At 36.0% G+C, this 23,108-nt stretch overlaps 1 protein-coding gene across 1 annotated transcript; it reads right to left on the reverse strand.

Moving 5' to 3' along the window:
- Positions 1 to 275: 275 nt before the first annotated feature.
- Positions 276 to 2,273, reverse strand: LOC308650032 (MAP/microtubule affinity-regulating kinase 3-like; the record flags this gene model as incomplete). The annotated part of the gene is made up of 1 exon (XM_081295954.1): positions 276 to 2,273. One exon carries the CDS (start codon positions 2,271 to 2,273, stop codon positions 276 to 278), a length of 1,998 nt encoding a protein of 665 aa, XP_081152080.1.
- Between the last annotated feature and the right edge of the window lie 20,835 nt (positions 2,274 to 23,108).

The raw sequence follows: 23,108 nt of genomic DNA on the forward strand, positions 1-23,108 counted from the left end.
TAGCAGCTTGTGCCCATAACGTTCCACCGCTGAGCCCTGCCACCTGAACCACAAGTTCAAGAACTGAATACCTCCCTAGGTGGAACAGGTCTTCACCCAAGTAACTGGGCAGTCTTGACCAGCGCCTTGCATCAAGAATTCCCACGAGGGGCATCACCTCCCGGGACAATTAGAGAAAACCCTAATTTAGTCACTGCTCCCAACAATTGCCTAGATGTTATTCTATATGTCCTGAGGACATATAGAAGCAGCAGTGTTGCTGCTTCATTTTGGTTCTAATGACTGGGTTCCAGTTGGAGCTCACTGGCAATTTTCGAAGCCATATTTTTGAAGGCCTTTGATTTTTTGGATATCGGCTTTAATCGGACCCCGTTGAGAGATAGTCTGGGGAGTTTACATACCTCCATCTCCCACTGCACCACTTCCTCGGTGTACCCATCTCCATGGATGCAGAAGAGCAGAAAGGGCGTCTTGTGCATATACTGGCAGTTGTTGGCATCCAGCACCCTGCGGATTTCCCTCATGATGTCACTGGGATCCATGGCACTGGTGATTTTCATGCTCCAGGTGAAGTGCAGGGAGCGAGGTTTTGCTTGTTGGTTCTCCTTTCTCTGCTCAGCAGAGACATGATGACTTGAGCCCTTATATCTCAGGGTCTTCTCAGACTCAGCTGGAGGCCTTCTTGTGAATTTAGATGTAAAACCACAAGTGGTGCCTCTCTGAGTCTGGGGCAATTCTTCAGCTGGATGGAAGCAGCTGGGTGAGGCAAGAGGACCTTCGCGTGTTGCAGTTTGGCATTCCCGGGGCTGGCGGTGGAACATTCGACGAAGGGCACTGGCTCTGGGGAAGCAGATGCAGCCCCGGGTGGAGGTACTTGGGACACTGTGGGTTGAAGTCGCTGGAGGGCTCTGAGCAGGGAAGGTGCTGTTGTTCTGACCATTCCGGCTAACTGAACGTGTGTCTGCTTTTGTTGTTTTGCGGCAGATATACTTACTCCACAGTGTCCTCCCTCCAGATGGTGTGCTGCTCTTGTAGGCAGCAGGCATTTTCTTGAATTCAGGAGTCTCCAGCTCCTTGGGACTGATGGTGATCCCAGGTACGGGCCTGGCTGGAGAAATTCCCTTTCCTCCCACAGCACTGCCGCCGGATTTCTGGGAGGCCATTTGATGTTCTCTGAGGTGACTCTGGGCAGTGCTGGTCGGATATGGCCCAGTTCCAGCATGGTCCAGGGACTGTGTCTGCTTCTCAGTGGAAACGCTTCGCTGCACTTTGCGTTGAGGAGGCCAGCTGGTGCTCTTTCTGAGGACCCTGCTTGGCTGCACCTTAGCCAACGAGATGTTTCTATGGGAGATGGCCACCCCTGGACCAACAAAGGGTTGGAGGACATCAAGGCCTCTGTTGATCCACCTGTCTCCCATAATTTCGGCCAGGGTGCTTCGCTTAGTTGGATTGAGCACCAGCAAGCGTTTCAGCAGATCTTCACATTCTGTTGACATGTACAGAGGGATTCGGTATCTACCTTGTAGCACCCTGTCTCTGATTTCTCTGACATTGTGCCCAACAAAAGGAAGCGACCCGGTGACTAGGGTGTACAGAACCACGCCAAGACTCCACACATCCACTTCTGGACCATCATACTCTATGCGCTGGAAGAGCTCTGGAGCTGCATAGGGCGGACTGCCGCAAAACGTGTCGAGTTTACACCCGAGTGTAAACTCGTTGCTGAGTCCAAAATCGGCTAGCTTGATGTTCATGTGCCCGTCTAATAACAGATTCTCCGCCTTCAGGTCTCGGTGGGCGACCTGCTTTTGGTGACAATATTGGACTGCAGACACGATCTGCCGGAATAATGATCTTGCCTCCTCTTCCTGCAGCCTTCCTTTGTTGGCCAGATAGTCCAAAACTTCCCCTCCACTGGCGTACTCCAGGACCAAACAGAGTGCTTTTTCGCAGTCCAGAGCTTCATAGAGCTTCAGGATGTGTGGGTGGTCTAACATCTTGAGGATTCTCACCTCTCTGTACATCTTTTGGAGGACTTGTGGCTTCAGATGTCTCTTATCGATGATCTTGATTGCCACTTCTTTATCTGTGACGACGTGACGGGCCAGCATGACTTTGGCGAAGGCCCCCTTGCCGAGGGTTTTCAGGACTCTATAATCTCCAATGCGAGGCTGTTCACCTGCAGAGGAAGCTGTGGATTTTCGGCGCTGTGCTCCAGAGTGCCCGGTCTGGGAGGTGTCTTCTGCCCGTCTAGCTCCATGCGAGGGGTGCATGGTTTGACCCAAGTTGATGATCGATGGGTCTGGGTGTCACTGGAAAAGTTAGGATAGGTGAGGGCTAGGCAAGGACAGGGGGTGGGGGAAAACAAGGAGAGAGTTGGAGATGGGTTGGGGAAAAAACAGCCACAACTGCCTTTTACCAACAAATATCGTGCCCAGTTCAAAAACTCGCTCTGGGAACATCAAAGGCCAAAAGGCAAATGAGGAGTGGTTCTAGGTCCACTCATTTCTAGGATTCTCATTCTATTATCTCCTAGGCAGTCAATGCAGTCATAAAGGTACTGACTGCATAAAGAGGGGTCATATGCACCCTAAGTGGACCAAGGACCCAGGCGCTTGGTCTGTCTAAGGAACTTGACAGTTTGTGGGTCAAGACCTGATGAAAAAGGGAACTATTTTTTTTCCACAAATATTCAGCTGGACATAAACACACTTGACAATTCAATTTGGACGGTGAAGTTGATTGGTGAAAGCACTGGGGTTGTAAGAGTGGTCCACTTTACCTTTTGAATATAACCCTGGCTGCTTATTTTAAAAGGGAAATGTTTTTCTTTTCCCCTTCTCCCTTTCTCTCTCCCTAACCTGGGGGCAGGGAACAAGATTGCCTTGAGTTATCTGTTCTCCACAGGAAGGAGAAGTCACCAGAAGAACTAGGAAGTGATGATCTCCCAGATAAACTAGTTAATCATAACACACCATCAGGATGCACCTGGGAACCCCTGGTCAGGGCACACCTGGAGTGGAGCCTTTGAATAGTCTCCTTAAAAACCCTCTGTTTTCCCTGATGGGCAGAATCAAATCTTCTGGCACAGGAGTCCCCTGTGTTTCCCCTTTGCTGGCAAAGCAATAAACCTCCTTTTACCTTGATCTCAAAACCTTCTCCTCGTAATAATGAGGTGCAATAGCATGGCCATCAGGGACAAGGCCCAAGGTTTTTGGTAACAGGTCAGGGACCCAGGCTCTAGTGTATTGCTCATCTGCTTTTTTTCTCTAGTGTCTTTCAAAAGTCTTCAAACCTCCTTTATTCAATAATTGTAGGGGCCGCAATATGCAAATACTAGGTTCACCTCTCTTCTTTGTAAAAGTTGTCTTGCATTTCTGCCAAATACCTGTATCTTTAAAGGAGATTATTAATTTACTTCAGGTATTGAACATGTTGGCTTTTTAATATCAGTAAAGAAACAAAATGTGTCACACATGTGGCCAGTTAAGACTTCGGAGTCATTCTCAAAATCAACCCGGGTGCAGTTTCAAGTGCAGCCGTACTCCATCTGCTGAAATTTTATATCTTACCCTATGGCATGAATTTTGGAAATTAGGTCATTTTGTGAACAAATACAAAACATTCAAAAATGTGCCTGGCATTTGGATTGTACTCATCAAATACTTGTGGAATAAATGGTTTACCATTGCTTTGTGTTCTTAATTACAGAAAAATGTGTGTGTTTATAGGGGCACATGCATATTGCTGCAGCATTTCCTTGTTAATAGCAGTCTTCTTGTCCATATTGAATGCTTTCACACATTATATTCTAATAGTGCTACACACAACTGGTGTCAATTTAACTGTGTCCACCTTGTGTTTTGTATAGAGTTCTTGCTGCTTCGCCCCTTTTAACTCATTTTTCAAATAGATATGTTTTTTTCTCTTCTTTTCTCATTGCTCCTCCCTAATTTCAGGGGGAATAGGATTAGCTTTTTCCCCATTTCAGGCAGATTTATCTCTCCTTGAGTTCACACCCGCCAAAGGAAGGAAGTAATCCACACATTGGGGATGGTACCAGAAGATCTCAGAAATCACTCTCTCCCAAATTAACAAGTGAATTACAACTCCAGACAGGGATCATTTGCAATATAGCCTTTGAATTTCCTCTTTAAAAGCCCCCTCTTTCTGATTTTGTACAGTATCACAGCATTTAGGACCGGAGTGTCCTGTGTTTCTCCTTTGCTGGCAAAGCAATAAATCTTGCCTTTCCTTTTTCTCAAAATGTTGTCCTCATTATTGGATTGGCATTGGGGACCTAGGACTGAGCTTTCCACAATATCAAGATGATATAAAGAATTCAAAATTCATTCCTATTTACAATCATCTGATCGGTATCATATGAGACCACCAGATTTGTAGCATAACTTTTATATGATTTCCCCCATTTAAATGACTGATACTGTGAATAATTTTACCTTTTCTCAATAATTCATCTTTATCTTAACAATATCAATAAGTGGTAATTGTTTAATGTCATTATAAGGTTTTTCATCTTAAGGACCTTCCATCAGGGGCTTTCATTTGATCTGATAGATTGTTTTCTTTTTATTTCTTGTTTTATTGATTTTAAACAGCCACTGACAAACTTAAATTATTTTGTCTGAGTTTTATGGGGTGACCAGATAATATTTTCAAACTGAAACATTTTGAGCATGGGACAAAAAGGGCACAAGAAATGTTCAATAATAAAATTATGCATTTTTATAATATTTTATATGGGATGATAATTAGCTTTATTTTCTCAGTATATCTATACAAATGATACTGTTAAAAACTTATGATTCTACTAAAACAATAGTTCCTTTTAAAATAAATAATGGTTTTATTTACTATAATGTTTCTAGTCAAAAACTCATTTAAAAAACCATTTTGTAACAATGAAAATACCACAAGTCTGTATGTACCAATGTATCCTTATATTAGTCATAAACTATTTGAATCATATGATAGTCCTTTGCATACGCCATGTTCTTTAATCAGATTCTTAACCTCATGTGTTCCCTAATATCATGTCACAAGTATGTTTCTGAACAATATATTTTCAAACCATGATCTCATTTAAAAATTTCTATACATTTTCTAAAATCTTGATCGTAGTTTACCATTTCTTTGTATTCTTAATTACCAGAAGAGAGAGAGAGAGAGAGAGAGAGAGAGAGAGAGAGAGAGAGAGAGAATGTGTGTGTGTGTGTGTGTGTGTGTGTGTGTGTGTGTGTTTGGGCACATGCACATTGGTGCAGCATTTCCTTGTTAATAGCAGTCTTCTTGTCCACATTGAATGCTTTCACACATTATATTCTGATAGTGCTACACACATCTGGTGTCAATGTAACAGTGCACCTTGTGTTTTGATTAGAGCTCTTGCTGCTCTGTCCCTGTAACTCATTTTTAAAATACATATTTTATTCTCTTCTTCTCTCACTGCTTCTCCCTAATTTCAGGGGGAACAGGATTATGTTTTTTTCCCCATTTCAGGAAAATTTCTCTCTCTTAGAGTTCACACCCACCAAAGGAAGGATGTAATCCAGACTTTGGGGATGGTACCAGATGATCTCAGAAATGACTCTCTCCAAAATTAACAAGTGAATTACAACTCCAGACAGAGAACATGTAGAATGTAGCCTTTGAATCACCTTTGTATAAGCCCCCTGTTCCTGCTGATAGGCAGAATCACAGCCTTTGGGACAGAAGTCTCCTGTGTTTCTCCCTTGTTAGCAAAGCAATAAGCCTTCGTTTTCTTTTTTCTCAAAACCGTGTCCTCCTTATTGGACTGGGCTTTCAACCATATCAAGATGCTACAACGAATTCAAAATACATACTATTTGCAGTTAGTAGACAGGTATCATTTGAGCCTACCACATTTATACAATAACTATTAAATATTCTCCCCCATTAAGTGGCCGATACTGTGAATACTTTAACCTTTTCTCAGTGACTCATGTTCACCTGTGGCAACATCAATAAATGTAAGATTTCAAGCCTCATGGGCCTTCCATAAGGTGCTCTCAATAGAGGTCTGACAGATTATTTTGTTTTGTTGGTGTTGTGTTTTAGTATTAAACAACCACTGAAAAACTTAGATTATTGTGTCTAAATTTTATGTTGTGACCATATAATTTAAGATTTAAAGTGAAACATTTTGAGAGTTAAAAATGGAGGGGCATAAGAAGTAGTCAACAATAAAATTATACATTATTTGGAACATTTTATATGGGCTGATGATCAGCTTTATTTTCTCACTATGCCTTTACAATGGTATAGTTAAAAACTAATGATTCTAGTAAAATACAACAGTTCCAGTGAAAACAAGTAATGGCTTTATTTAATACAATGGTTCTAGTCAGAAACTCATTTTAAATACAATATTTTATGCAAATTAAAATTCTACAGTTTCATGTTGAATATCCTTGCAATCACATGCAGCACAACTAGAAATCAATAATAAGAAAAACTTTGGAAATCACAACAACAGGTGAAAATCAAACATCTTAATTTCAAAGGACCAGTGGATCAAGAAAAAAATCAAGCAGGAGGTGGCTGAGGGGATCTATGAGTCTTTGTGTGGATGAATATACTGATCTACAGAGCTTTCTGAGTCAGCAGAAAGAGGCTTCATATTTTTTGGTTTCTCTTCAGAGAAACAACACATTACCTGTTCTTAGCATCTTTTGCAATCTGGATGGGTTAAGAATTTTTCCAAATTATCGAGTTCAGTTTCCTTTTTGCTTAAGTTTTTCCCAAAATCAATCTCTTTCCTCTTGTATTTTATTACTTGCAGCAAGAAAAACCTAAGCTGGTACTTCAACACTTTTCTTGGAATCTCTTCAGTGAAATAGACACGTTCATCCATTCCATGTTCTGATTCCCACATGACTGTGAGAAATAATTCAGTTAAATTTTCTTGTCAGTACATAGCAAAGATCCCCTTTCCACCAGTTCTAATAACCTGTTCTTTATTTTCTTCTCAGCTTTCACCAGCTGTATTTTTAATGTTCATATTTTTACTGACAGTTTGATTGTTTGTTCTCTAAAATGATATAGGTTTTCTCTACCACACTCCTCACTTCATTCTGAGTCTTCCCCAGAAATGTCAGTGTGTTCAAAGCAACTAGTTTATCCCACATGTCCTTCAAAATTTTCCCAGACTACACCCATTACCCATTTCCAAAGCTACATCTACATATTAAAGTATTTGTGACAATAGAACCCCACTTTTAGTACTAAAATCTACATTAATTTTCTGCTGCTTTGGCAAAAAATTATGACAAATTTGGTGGCTTATTATCTATAGGTCAGAAGTCGAAAACAAAACAAAACAAAAAAACCACAAAACCAGCACAGGTTTATTATTCATAGGTGAGCAGAGTTGGATTCCTTTTGAAAGTTTTTGGAGAGAATGTTTCCAGGTCCTTTCTAACTTCCAGGGGGCCAACTGCATTTCTTGCCTCCCAACACCTTCCTCTGTCTTCAAACCTGGAATCCTGGACTCTTTTAATCTCAGGGCTCTGACTTTTCTTTCTTATCTCCTTTTCTGATTCTAATTGTCCCTCTTATTCACAAGGGCTTCTGTGGTTACATTATGCCTATAAGAATAGTCCAAGATGATCCTCCCATCTCAAGATCCTTAACTGAGTCCCATCTGCTTTTTGCATGTCAGATAACATATTCACAGGTTCTGGGGATTAGGATGTGGACATCTTTGAATGGCCTTTATTCTGTCTAACACATCTATCTATTTTGAGTCATAAATTTCAAACCCTGAATTGCTTAGGATTTTGCATTTTTAAATTTAAAATTCTTTTTTTAATCACTTAAATTATTATTTATGTTTGGAAGCATTAAATTCTATATTAACCCTTTCTTTTCTTAGCATTTCTGCTGTAGCCTCCCTTCCTTTATGCAGAAGTGGTAGAATGTCCTATATGTTGGGAGGGTCATAATGGGAATGGGTATTGGACACAACTTTTTGATTCCTCAACTTATCCCACCACATTTGCATTTATTGATGGTATAGTTTCCTAATCTTCTGTCTAAAATACTCTTTTCCTTTTATAATGAATAAGTTAAAAAACTTCTTTAGGACATTGTTAGTTAAATTAATAGAATAACATAGCAGGAGACTTCTATTGCATTAAATAAACCAAAAAGAAAAATGTTTTCATTAAAAGATAATGTCAGTACCTGAGAATAATAAACTGTCAGGGCAATAAAAACCTCATTACATAATGTTTTTTTGAGGACATCTCTAAGCAGCTTTAAATTTGAAGAATAAAATTTTTAGTTGAAGTTTCCTCCAACTTGTGGTGGCCCCAACATTTTCCTTGTTTTTTAGCACGAACAATTGGTAAAGATGCAGTGACATTCATGCACAGTCTGATTATTTCTGGACCTTCCCCTTTTCAACAGACAAAATTACTTTTTTTCCTAAAGTAAACTCCCTGGCAGCAAAATGAAAATAGAATTTTTACTTCTTGCCACAATCAAATGATCTAGAGAGATTGTTTTTGAATAACTTTAAGGAGAAATCAACCACGTAAGCCTGTGTAGGAAAACAGAAACAAAACCAAATGTATTTTAAGCCTTATAGATCTTATGGAATTTGTCAAAGATGAGGAAACAGATATGTAAAGCCTGTGGTGTTTTTGACCATGGAACTCTGGGGGATTTTGTGGATGGTCCCAGAGACTGCTACAAAGAAAAGAGCCAAGCAGACAAGTGTTCAATGAGTGTTCTGTTTTATCTGATTTATGTGTTAGTTCTGGATACCCTTTGTTTGAATAAGAATTTTTTAAATCAAAAACAGTTGGATAGATATTGCATCAAATAATTTGACCCAAGTCCTAGTAAGCGAGGCCAGGGTAAGGACTGGATCCTAGACATTTCATTCCTTTGCTTAAATCCCTTCAGTGGCTCCCTGTCAACTTCAGAATAGAATCAGTATTCTTTCACCACAACCTGCACATTATTGGTGACCTGACCCTTGCCCATCTCTTCAGTTTATTTCTTGCTCTAGAGTCTTCTTAATTCCCCAAGTTGTGTATCTGGAGAGTTCCTCCCTGTCCTGTCACTTGGCAATCTTCATAACTTCTCTGTGGTAGTATTCACCCTAAACATATTCTATCCATTGTCACTTAAATCACCTTAAACCCTCTAAATTTACCTCTGCTGCTATCTTAATTGGAGATTGATATTATTTTGGAAGGCAAAATGATGCAGCAACCTTGATCTATGTAACAAAATACAAAATATTTGTCATTGTAGGGTTTTTCTATTTGAACAAGTTTGTACAACATCATACTCCATCTGAAGCAATGCATCTTGACACTGAGGTTCTATACCTAGGCTTTTTTTTTTTTTTTTGGTACTGGGGATTGAACCCTGGGGCACTCCACCACTAAGCCACATCCCAGCCCTATTTTGTATTTTATTTAGAGACAAGGTCTTCACTGTAGTGCCTCACTGTTACTGAGGATGGCTTTGAGCTTATCAGAAATTTCATGTTATCAATACTTCTAAAACCTTATTGACTATGGTCCATTTGAATGACGAAAACAGTTGGTTACTTCCCTTCCATTGTCTTATTTTCCAGGCAAAAAGAACTTGATGACACAGAATTGAATACAATAAAAAAATGACACAAGGCAAATGATAAATGAATGAGTAACCTAACAGTAATTCTACAATAGGTAACAGCAATTGATAACTTCCAGCAATGGAAAAAAAGAACTAATAATTCACTGAGAGTTATCCATGATGCAGGCGGTCAGCAGCCCCATAGGTTCATAATAAGCATTCAGCTTTAGCTCCACAATGGGACAAAGCACATTGCTAAGGTGTGCTCCCCTTGGCTTTGAGGACTGGGAAGATCAACACAGTCCCTGCTTCACACTCTAAATTAAACCCACCTACTTATCAATTTACATTTTAACATTGACTGAGTAAAGTCCAAGAATGTTTACCTGCTCATTTTATTTATAAGAAAAAATGCTGTATAAATATTTATAGATATTTATAATTAACATACATATATAAATTAAATTTTGTAATTTCAAAATTACACATATTGCAACATAGTATGTATAGATCAAACTATTGAATAGACTTGATAATACTTTATTCCCTTAATACTAGAAAACCGTCTAGATGTATTATTAAATTTTCTTTCCTTCTTCATCCTTTCTTTTTCTTCCTTTTCCTTATCTTTACTTCATTTCCTAGTTTTTTTAAAAGAAAATGACACTGCTTGATTTTGTCCACTACACATTATTTTAATTTGACATAATTCATGTGAGCAACACGTAGAATGCTACTCTTAATGGTGAGGAAAAGCAGCTTCTGAATGTGGTTCATAAAACTGGTGAAAATCCTTTGCCAAGACACATTCCTTAGAGAAATTGTCTGTTCTTTTTCCTCAAGAATTCCTCCCAAAGAATGCTAATCTTAATGTATGCCAAGACACATTGACAAGTTCATACCTGGGCTCAGAAGAATAAATCTAATTAGTGTGCATGAAGAATATCCCAATGCAGGAATTATCATAACTAAATAAACATAGTAAAACAAATTTATTGGCTTCCCTTTTGAAAAGCTTTTCAAACAATTGACTTGTGTGGAAACTTGTTTTATAATGTATTAAAATTTCATAAGGGAATACTTTGTTTAGATCCTAAATAAAGAATTTCATAAAATTTAGAAGTTTGCATGTTAACATAATGCTATAATAAATAGAAAATATGCATCTCATAGCAATGTCTTAAGTAAACTATTATCTTGGTATTTAGAAATTTTTTCATAGTTGTATTTAAAATATTTAGCTTAATTTTCCATGAATATTTGTATGCTTTTTGTAGTATTTAATTTAATGTTTTTATTGTTTGTGAACTTTAGTACTGAAAAAATCTAAACTAAATTAGAATGTATAAGCAAATATTTTCCGTGAAGCTTGTATTCAGTGAATTAAATCATATCAAGTTTTTTTTTCAGCTATCTTCTTCAAACTCTGTACATAAATAATCTAAAAAATTGGAGAGTTTTTCAAAACTGGAGAGTTTTCAGTTTTTTCTCCAGTTATTTTAAGAGCTTCAATATTTTTTGGGAAAGGTAACTTTAATTGTACATTATATTATTATATATATTAACAATTATATAAAACTATTATATACTAATAAAACAAATTTAAAAATACTAAAAAGTTTTTTAAAGAAAAAGAGCATTGTTTATTTTTGAATATGTCATATGCAAAAAGTTGAATGGAAAATCAGATGGCATAAGTAATTGAACATGAAGCAAAAGCTAAATGACTAAAACAGGTTATTCTTCTATTCTTCAGCTTGTCTTCACCATCTGTTGGACTATTAGCAGCTATGGTTCTGCTTCATAGTTAATAATCTTAACCAACAAGGCATTAGCTGCCATTTGATGAAGGTTGTATGGATAGAAATAACCTACGATAATCTATAATAATCTTGTCTTACAGGGTCAGTCTGGGCCAGACATCTTGAGGAATAGTCAAGGTAGGTAGAAACATGGGACTTCTTATTTACTTCCTCACCTGACTTTACAGAGCAATATGACTTCTTATTTCAATTTCATGACAAGTGTCTTTCATGTTAGCAAATAGCAAACAATAAACAATAACAAAACTCTACCCCTCTTTTCATATTTTCCTGTAGAACACTTTTCAAAGAGATCCTGTTCCAATGCAATGTCTTACACATTGCAGAGGCTAAATAATACATGTGGTATGAATGATTTGGATTAGGGTTAATTAGGGATGAGGAGATTTTCTGAGCATAGAAACTACTGTGGAGGGAGGGTCTAGAGATAAATATCAAGAGCTCTGAGTCCTGGGTCTGACCTGCCACTAACCCTCTCTGTGTATAGAGACATGCACATAAATTTCTGTGTCTAAATGGTTTAAAAAATTCTAAGTGTCTCATTTTTGAGGTTCTAAATTTTTTAGAAAACAAATTTTATATCTATTAGAATATTTGTAATGTGCAAATCAATGGGATTTATAGAAACAACTTCTTTCCTGTATTGAATAATTTCTGTGGTTACAATGGTGAGAGTTGGGGTGGATGATACCGGAAAATTGCTGAAGTGACTTCCTTTGAAGCAGTTTGGCAAATATCTTAATAATACAAGGCACAAAACCCCATAAAACTAATAACAGAGGGCTTAAAGTTTAATCATAGACTTTTAAACTCAAATGCCAAAATATTCCTTTAAAGTAAATATACTTGAATTTAATAGAAGGGATAATTGGAGATAGTGACAATGTCAAAATCAACTTGAAATACTAACCAATTGGATGGAAACTATCCTTGGAAAAATCCAACTTGTTTACTGGAACTAAGAGAAGGTTGATGTATTTGATAATATTTACTTTCAGATAAATATTTGAATAGTTATTTAAGAATTCATATGTTAATAAAAAAACCACAGGATGTTTGCTCAATTATTGTATTTTCTGAGATTATATTAAGATTTCCAAGATTTTTATCTTTGATATTTCCATTTTTTTTTTGCTGTAATTTCTAAATCTGACACGAAGAGTAATATAATAGACTAGATAAAACATTACATACCCCAGAGGCCATGAGTCTGAGAAGAAGCATAGCTGTGAATATATTTATAAAACTCACATTTGTTGTTACTAAGAGAAAATAATTAAAATACATTTTATTGCCTTTGTTATATATACTTACTTTTTCACTATTTTCTTCTTATGGAATTAGTTATCAAAAATGAAACCATTATACAAATGTTTGTGATAAAATGAGAGAGCCTCCTCTAACTCCAACAGTTGGAGAAGATCTAAGCACATTAGCAGATTCATGTACACTCCTCTTGATATTTCCTTCTGTGTATATATCAATAATGCAGTGCATTACTTGATCATTGAAATTCTGGGTCATGGGAAGAGATGATAGAAAATAATTCTGGGTAGCTGAAAATCTGCGTAGTGCATAAAATTAACTGCTTATAAAAACAAAACACAAAACTCAGCTAATATATTCTATCTTTGAAATATTTTAATGGTTTTCATAATAGTAAATGCTCAGTTCACATGGACTATTATGTGAAGTTATTATTGCTAAATGCCTAATCTTTTTAACCATTACCATTACTCTGTGAAACAGATACTGGTAATTATCTTTTCTTTTATTTGCATTTCATGTCCAGAGGGAAAGGTAACCTAGTCCATGGTAGCTAGAGGGCACAGAGCATAGAATCTACCTGCACATTCACCAGTCACAGAGTCCAGAGCTTCTTTGCTCTCAGGCTGTAGATCCTTTTGTCAATCTACAGAGTTCATTAGTTCATCATTCTGTTTCCTGGAGAATGGATTCAAAATTCATTTTATTATCCATCATGTCTCTGATTATTTTCCAACCATATTTGCTCACTTGAATCTCTGATGCTTTATTGTGCTCCAAATAAACCAAACTGCTCAGTGATTTAATATATTCCCTGGTCTGCTAGCTTTTGTTTCTCATGTATTTCATATGTGCCTCCTGTATCAATCTACAGTAAATGTACTGACCCTAGAGGGGCAGCCCAGTTACCAACCAATTACTAAGCATTCTTTGGTCATATTCATGGAAATGAACTTTCCTCCCATACTACTATAGTACTTTTTCTTTTTATCGTACTTACCACATATACCTAATTTCAGGTTAACTTTTAGAAGCTTCATCCATATGCTAGTCCAGATTCAAGCTTTTTACAAATTCATCTCCAAAATCACCTGTTGTTCTACTTTACATATAATGTGCTTGATAGAATCTTGTTGAATTCAATTTCCTGCCTGTATGATGGTGAGTACATTAGGAACAGAGGATTTGAAATTATTATTATTATTATTAAGATTATTCAATCTTGCATTATAGTGTATTTTGTAACATATGAGGAAAATTGAGTACAGGCAGAATTAAAGTTAGACTAGGAACAGATGTTAATGACCATGAATAAGACCATATTAGCCTGAGACACAATTTTTATTAGAGCTTTATAGTTATACATACTTGGAATTTGATTTCTGGGAAAATTTTTATGGTCACTAGTATCATAATTAAAAAATTAGGGAGAAACATGAAATGGCATTGTTGCCCTGTAATAATGTGCAATGGAAGTAAGCAGGATTTGCTGATTGCTTCAGCTAGATAACAAGGTAGGTTGTACAGAGATCAGGAGCACTGTCCTAGCTATTTTGAATCAGAATAACACATGTACTCTTAACAGTATAACATGTGGCCTGATTAACTTGGGAAGGTCCAGGATGGTCTCATATCAGGTAACATCAATAGCATAAAACACTTCCAAATGTAGGGCTTGAATTTTAAGATCATAGCATTTAGAGTCAGCTAGGGCCTTGGGCAACAGCTCTGATTTTATGATAAGACCAAGAGGAAATTTAGTACAATCAGGTTAATCCAGTTTGATGTCTGTTCTATGAGATGCAGTTCTAGAAATGGAGCATATAAAAGTGATACAGATTTTATCCTTGCCCTTAATGTGAGTCAGGAATATGAACTGATAAATTTAAAGCAAAAGAGTCTGATAAAGGCAGGCACATCTTATTATAGGATTTAATAGCTGAAATATGGTGCCAGCTTTGGGACAGTGGGAGGCAGTTCTCAAGAAAGACCCCCTGGGGGAGCTGGCACATGAATTGGATCTTGAAGTATTCACAGAAAGCAAAGAAGGCAAATAGGGAAGGACAGGAAGAATAAGGAAGGGGTGTGGGCCACATAAAGACATGACACAGAATCATGCTTTGGGAAAGTAGAATAAATTCTGTGTGGCCGAAATATAACATGTAGTATAGGGAGGATTTAATGGATGGTCTGAGTGTGGTGATGGCTATGGTAGACTAGTTTGATATGCTGATAGACCCATATGACACACTTGTGGTGGTGGGGAAAACTTAAAAAATTTTAGCTCTTTACATTATTCATCTGCTTTTTAAAGGCATCTAGAAGTTTGTCCCCTGTTTTACTTAAGACTTAGAATGTCTATTAAACCTTTCCCCTAAACAAGCAATACTACTTGACCTATATTTGCCTTTCTAAAGAATGCTATTCTTAATATTTTGAAGTTTTTAACTCTTTAAACAAGGACATTTTTGTGGTTTGAATATACAGTGTCTCATAAAAGCTCAAGTGTGAGACAACACAAAAATGTTCTGAAGTAAAATGTTTAAATTAAAAGAACTGCAACCTAATCAGTGGATTAATCCACTTGAATGGATTAATTGGGTGGTAACTGTAGGCACACAAGGTTATGGCAAGAAAAAGTACATCCCCGGGCACATGCCTTTAGGGTTTATATTTTGTCCTTGGTTAGTGGAGTTCTCTCTGCTTTGTAGATAATCGTGAACTAGCAAATTTCCTCTGTCACATCATTTCACCATGTGGTATGATGTTCTGTCTCATATCAGGCTTAGAGTTATGGAGCTGGTAAATTCTGAAACAATAAGCCAAAGTGAATTTGTCCTCCTCTAATTTGTTCTTCTGAGTTATATTGGTCACAGTGACACAAAAGTAGACTAATGCAGAAATTGGTACTGGGAATGGGGCAATTACTGTGACTAACTTGATCATCTAGTTTAGAAGCATTTAGAACTGGTTTGTATTAATATTTTGGGAAAAAAATAGAGATAGACCAGTGAATTCTACAGGACTTATAATGTTGTAAACAGAGCTGGATGGGTTATTCTAGGGGGAATTAAGAAGAGCAGAATGCCAACAGGACTGTAGACTGAGCTCATGAGGAAAAGGAGACTCTATTGGAAATAGGATGAGAGGCCATTCACACTACATTTTTGCAAGGAAGTGGTCTAAATTTTACCCATGTCCTAAGACTTTCTTTGAAGCTGAATTTTAAGGTGATGAACTAAATAATCTGGCAGAGGAAGTTTCAAGGAAGCTTTGTATTCAGGCAGTTGCATGGCTATTGCCGGAAGCTTTTAGCCAATCAGGAGAAGATATCAAAGTGGAAAGATTTTAATAGCTTGAAATTTGGATAAAAAGGTGAATGTAAAACTGTGGCTGAGGACATTGTGGTTATTGAAGAGATTGTAGCCACTAAAGAGATGCTAAGTACTTTATACAGAGACACTATGGAAGATGACTTGAAAGCATCTAAGGAATTAGCAGGAAGTCATTCATTTCAAGCTAAAGGGTGTAAAAGTAAAGATCCCTTGGAGAAGGAACTATGGGGTACCCCACTTACACTGAGGGTATTGGAAAGTTGTTTCACCATGTCAGCTGCTCTGGCACTCAGAGGCTGCTGCAGCCATAGTCTCAGAAAACCTGGGTACTGTTTCAAATGGCAGCAGACCTTGGCATCATTTATATGGTGCTGACTTTATAGGAATGCAGAATCCTAAAGTTAGCAGGAACATTGATATGTCCACCAAGATTTCAAAGGAAGGCCTGGAAAGGCCAGGTGAAATGTAGCAAGATTAGAATATGTGCAGGCAACCCCTGAGTAGGCAATATGTGAACTTGGGAAAAGAAAGCTGAAGTTTCAGTAGAGATCCTTGAGATTAAAACATGCCAGTAACATAGAAGGTCTGCCAAGGAAACCTGCAGAAACAAGCCAAGAGAGAGGCTGTGTGGGCTACAACCAGCAAGGCCATAGGGGCAGAGCTACATAAGCCCTTTGGAGAGAAAAATCACATTGATGTGTGTCCCAGATGGTGGATGTGGAACTATATAACTTGTTTGCCCAGCTGGGTTTTAGCCTTTGGTTTCATGCCTTCTTTCTATGCCTCTACTTCTCCCTTTTGTAATTAAAATTTTTGCTCTGTACCATTATACATTGAATATATGTAACTTGCTATTGATCTTTACATGGGAAAACATACCAGAGTTAACGTAGGTAAAACTATCTTATTAGCAACTTTTGTGATTTTTATGCATAAAAACCTCCAAAGACTCCATTGAATGTTTTGTTCATATAATATGATATACTAAAAATTGCCTGGCTAAAAGGTAATATGTGAAAAGTCAATAGCCATCATGTTTATAAACACCAATAAATTACAAAATGCAACAGGGAGTTTCCATTCACATTAATACTAAAAAAAATGTTCCTGGAACAAACTTGGCAAGATATATGGAGAACGTATTTGAAGAAAGCTTTAAAATCCTTTCAGGCCTATAAAAAAATGGAACTGAATAAATGAAAGACATACCCAATAGTTACCTAGAAAAAACTCCATGCCATAAATATATTACTTCTTTCTAAAAACGTATGCATGAGTCTCTTTGTCACACCATCACAGACATTAACCCAACACCATTTTCAAATGTCTTCTGTTTTTATTGTGTCTTAGAGGCTGGGAAAGATAAACATCTCTTTTTTTATCCTTTCTGGAAGTGAGCAGGTGACACTTTTCTGTTGATATCTAAACAATAGTTAGATAGGATGCCTGTGCTGTGGGCTTATGTTGCAGGCATGAGGAAAGGGTTATGGGACTTGAGAGCCATTGGCTTAACATCTAAGGGCTGTTGAACCAGGCCAGCAGCCATCTTCCAGACTTGAAAGCAAAGGAAACAAACTTTGAGTACCACAAATGCTCTTCTGTTATGTTAAATACAAATTTTCCTAACTGAATTAATGCCAATAGGAGCTTTTTAAAACCAAATGCAAACCATAAAATTAACATATGAAAATAACATGTAAAAATTTTGAGGGAAATTTTGAAAAACAAGAAATACTATTTCTACAAGATAAGTAGAACATAAAGCTATAGAAATTAACACTGTTAAGAGTATACAGACCTTTAACATGGTAGAAAAAAAGAAGTAATTAAAAAAATTATACTACATGGAAATATGTACATGGAAATATGCATAAGTACATGGAAAATATGCTTCATTCATCATTTGAAAAAATAAAATTAATAAGATTGTAATTTTACCCATCAGTTTATAAAAAAATTATGATGTATATATACACATCCTTAGGGGTAGAAGAATATATATATATATATAAATTTGTTGGTTTTTGTTTGTCTGTTTTTTGGTGAACATATAAAAATAGCACAGTATCTACAAGAGATACATTTTGGCAATATTTACCAGGAGTAAAATTTAATTATTCAATTTCTAATATCTTCCTCAAATATATGCTTTCAACCCATAAAATAACATACACACAACTGTGAATATATATGCACATATGTACATATGTATACACACATATTTATAGTGTAACAAAGATTGTTCAGAATGTCTTGGTTTTTCTCTGGGTTATGCAAGAGGCAGTAGATTTTCAGACTGGATTTGAACCCTAGAAGATCCAATTACAAACCAGTAGTTTTCTGGAAGAAAGGCAATCCTCAGCATCCCCTCAAGTCAGCATTTATTCTAATGTAAACTATTTGAGATGAAATGTTTCTGATTATTATGGCCACCTGAATTTTATGAGATTTTTCCAGTATGATTGTTGAAAAGATTGAGGAAAATCCATTTTGAAAGAAGGCTCCCAGACAAATATATAAATGAATATCTAAAAATTGAGGCATCAGAAATGAACACCCTTAAAATCATCTCTGCCTAAACATTCCTTAGAAAACATTCAGGTATCCCGGGACTACATATAGTTCAGTTTCAATACTTTTAAATAAAATAACATTTTTGTATGTATATCTTTCTCTACTGAATATCACAAGTAGGAAAAGGCTATTTATGTCTTATTTTCTGGAAAACTTTAATTTTTTATTGTGTTTTGTTAAATGCCCCCCTCTTCTAAATTCTTCATATTTCTTTCCTTCAGGATTGTCTTCACTATTTACTTATACACTGGCACATAGGCACGGATGGATGAAGAAATAAATACTATTTTCTAATCAACCATCTCTCAGCATGAATGCGGCCATGACAACAGTGCTTGGAAGGAACAGTCCCCTTTATCAGCAAAGTAGCAGGACCTCTTTGGTCTTTATGGTGATCCTATCCTAGAGGTATCATGTTTCAATTCCAAATTTCTCAGTTTTAAAATTGAAATCTAATTATTTTGCTAGTTTTAAAATAAAGATCACCAAGGCACTATGAATGTGTATAGAAAAGCGTGTATGTCTGACTGTGTGATGGAGAGATCCAGGACTTCCTTTTAAAAATAACAACATAAAACCACTGCTGGTTGAACACCAAGCACTGTAGATGTTGACATAAATTATGATATTAATGTAATTTGCTAGAAATGACTTGGCAACAAGTTTGGGAGAAAGCACATTTTTAATAAAAGCTAAGAATAAATATATCATTTTATACTCATCATTTTGGAATGTGTAGAAATTCAGAAAGTGAATAATTTATAGTCATCTTTCATATGAAGAAGTAGAACAAAAAATGGATTCTTTATGTTCCTTAATATGAGAGAAATAAGATAAAAATAATGTAGCTATTCTCTTCAGAAATACTTGTGCATTTAAGAATAACTAATATATTTTCTATCCAGTAGAGAGCAGTCAAAGTCCATGATGCTGGATTTATTAATCCAGGTCTCAGAGTTACAGGCTCTAGACTGTTAACATTGAACCATCTCATCAGGTCATAGCTGGGTAATGATATGCTAGAAAATTGGCTCTGTGTACTGTCTTCTGTATGGTATTCCTGCTCATACCTGTAATTTATATTAAATGAGGTATTTATACATAAATTTATGTGAAAGCTTATTTGGACACAAAAGTATATGACCATCTTGTACTCAATTACCATGCTTTAAGAAATCTGCAGAAATACAAACTATGGTATTAGATGGAGTTGTTAATATAGTGATGAATGCAAAGCATGGCAGCAGGAAAGTTTCACTTCCATGGAAAAGAATAGCCTAAATGCCACAAGATAGGCAAGATTTATAACTACCAGTAGCTAATGTGTGACATGGGAATGTTAGCAAAATACAATAATTGTTGACTGATAGAAAAATCAAGGAGAAATTAAATTAGGAATAACTAAGAGAATATGGTCTAAAAGAATATATATGAAGACACCAAACTCCAAATTGCACCTTCATGATCTTTTTTCTTTGTTTTAAATGGCAACAATATTTGTATGTATATGTGTACTGTATGATATATATTTATATATGTATCACTCTTTAAATATTCATATCTATATATAATATGATAATCAAGTCAGAGTAAAAGCACTTCTATCTCTTCAAACAATAATAATTTTTTATGTACTGAGAACTTCAGTGCTTTTCTTTTTTCATAGATTGTTATAGATAATAGCTTCCCTACTATTCTACAGAAAACCAGAATTAATCTGTCCTTTGTCCCTCCCCTAACTTGTTTTAGTCCACCAACCCCTCTCCCCTTTCTATTTTCCACAAATTACTGTTCTACTCTGTCCTTTTATGAGATTAACTTTTTATTTTTCTCAAATGAGTGAGAGCACGAGGCACTTATTTGTCTTTCTGTGCTTATTTCACTTGACATGATGAGCTTTAGTTCCACCATGTTGCTTCAAAGATTTTTTCTTTTTATGTCCAATTAATATTCCACTGTTTAATATATATATATATATATATATATATATATATATATATATATATAATCTCACAATTTTATGTATATATAAAATCATATTTTTTGGAAATTCAGCCGTTGATGGACAACTGATTCCATATCTTGCAAATAGTGCTGCAGTGAACATGGGCATACAGGTATCTGTTTGATTAAACTATTTCATTTCATTGGGATATATATCCAGTTGTGAGCACTGGATCATATGATATATCTACCCTTAGTTTTTAAGGGACACTCCATACTGTTTTCCATAGTAGCTATATTAATTTACATTTCTACCAATAGTAGATGGTAGAAAGCCAAGACTTCCCTTTGATTCACATCTTTGCTAGCACTTGTTATATTTAGTTTTTTTTTAATAGACATTCTTACTGAGGTGAAATAATATCTAATTGTGGTTTTTATCAGCAACATTTTTGTGTCAGTTAAATGTAATAGTGGGGCTCAATAGAGCATATTCATAAATGCATATAACATAATTTGCTCCATTTTGTTCCCCAGCACTTCTCATTTCCCTCTTTTCATCCCTTCCCATGATTCCCTTCCTCTATTCAATTGGTTTTCCTTCTGTTTATTTGTTTTTAATTGATACATTATAAATATACATAAAAGTGAGATTCATTGATATATTCATACATGCACATAACAGTTTGGTTGATTTCATTCCACAACTCCTGCCCTTTCCTACTTCTCCTCCCTCCCTGCTCAGTCTCCTGACTTTACTCTATTATTCCCCCTTCTGTTTCACAAGATCCCCTAGTTTTTATTCCTGATTTCTTTCTTGCTTCTGCACATGAGAGAAAGCATTTGACCCTTGACTTTTTTGTGTCTGGCTTGTTTTAGTTAGCGTGATGTTTTCCAGTTCCATCCATTTACCACAAATGACATAATTTCATTATTTTTTATAGCTGAGTAGAGCTCCACTGTGACTATATTCTTTATCTATCCATCTGTTGATAGACAAGTAGGCTGGTTCCATAACTTGGCTTTTATGAATTGTGTTATTATAACACTGGAATGCAGGTTTCATTATTGTGTGCTGATTTTAGCTCTTTTGTATAAATATGAAGAAATGGGATGCTGAGTCAATTGGAGATTCCATTCCTAGTTTTGTGAGGAATCTCATATTGATTTCCACAGTGATTGTACTAATTTTCAGTCCCACCAACAGTGGATAAGTATTTCCTCTTCTCCTCATCCTCACCAGCATTTATCATTATATATATTCTTGATGCTGCTTGCCATTCTAATTGGGGTGAGCTGAAATACCAGTATAGTTTTGATTTGCATTTTCCTGATTATTATGGATTTTGAATACAAGCTCACATATTTATTGACCATTTTCATTTTTTGTTTTGAGAAATACTGTTTTAGTTCATTTGCCTACTTACTCATTGTAGTTTTAATTTTAATTTTTCTGATAATTATTGATATTGAGCATTTTTTAAATATATTTGTGGACCACTGATGTGTTTAGAGAAATGTCTATACAGAGCTTTAATCAATTTTTGTATAGAATTATTTGGCATGCTGAGTTTGAGTTCCTTATGTATTCTATAAAATTAATTTCTCATCAGATATATAATTTACAAATATTTTCTCTCATTCTGTAGGTTCTTCCTTTACTGTTGATGGTTTCCTTTGCTGTGCATGAGCTTCTTAGTTTAATATGATCCCATTTGTATGTTTTTACTTTTACTGCCTGTGCTTTTGGAATTCTAGCCAAAAAATCATTGCCCATAGCAATGCCCTGAATTTCCCCCCTATATTTTCCTATAGTGATTTTATGGTTTCAGATCTTTCATTTAGGTTTTTGATCTATTTTATGTTGACTTTTGTGTATGGCAGGAGAAGGGATCTATTTTCATTTTTCTGCATGTGTGTATTCAGTTTTGCTTTCTTTTGTTTTCAATGTGCCAGAGGAGATTAAAATATGGAAAGCTATTATTAGTTATACAACCAGAGGGCATATCTTCTTCTTCTTCTTTTTTATATATCTATGTTTTGATTCATATAGCATGGAATTTTTGAGGGCAGATCACTTCTTTTCTGGCACAGCATGTTATCAGAAAATGCTGTGTACTGCACAAATGAGAAACTATGATTAGTACATAGAAATAGGGCAAATCTGGTCCTAAGAACCAGGATCAGAATCAGTGGCAAAAAAAAAAAAAGGTGTTTTGAGTGATTTTTAGCTCTTTATCTCTCTAGAAATCTCCATTAGCTCTTCAACCTACCACTTGATTTGGATAATGAATTTCCCTCTGATTTTATTTAAAATATTATGCATATGTAGCCTCAAAACAACTCAGCTAGCCACTCTTTTCATTCTGACCGCTTCTCTAAGCTTTTTCTAGAGATAAATATGTATGAGGATAGAAGTGATGACAGAGTTCAATAGGCAAGACCGTGTTCTGAAACTCAAGTTGGAGATTAGATTTTGGCTTGGGGGAGATCACCCTATCTAAAAGGAGAACAAATACAAGGTTTTGATATGAGATAATTTATTTCT

Source organism: Spermophilus citellus (genome assembly GCF_964194105.1).
Source record: "Spermophilus citellus genome assembly, chromosome: 5".
In the NCBI taxonomy this organism is placed as follows: domain Eukaryota; kingdom Metazoa; phylum Chordata; class Mammalia; order Rodentia; family Sciuridae; genus Spermophilus; species Spermophilus citellus.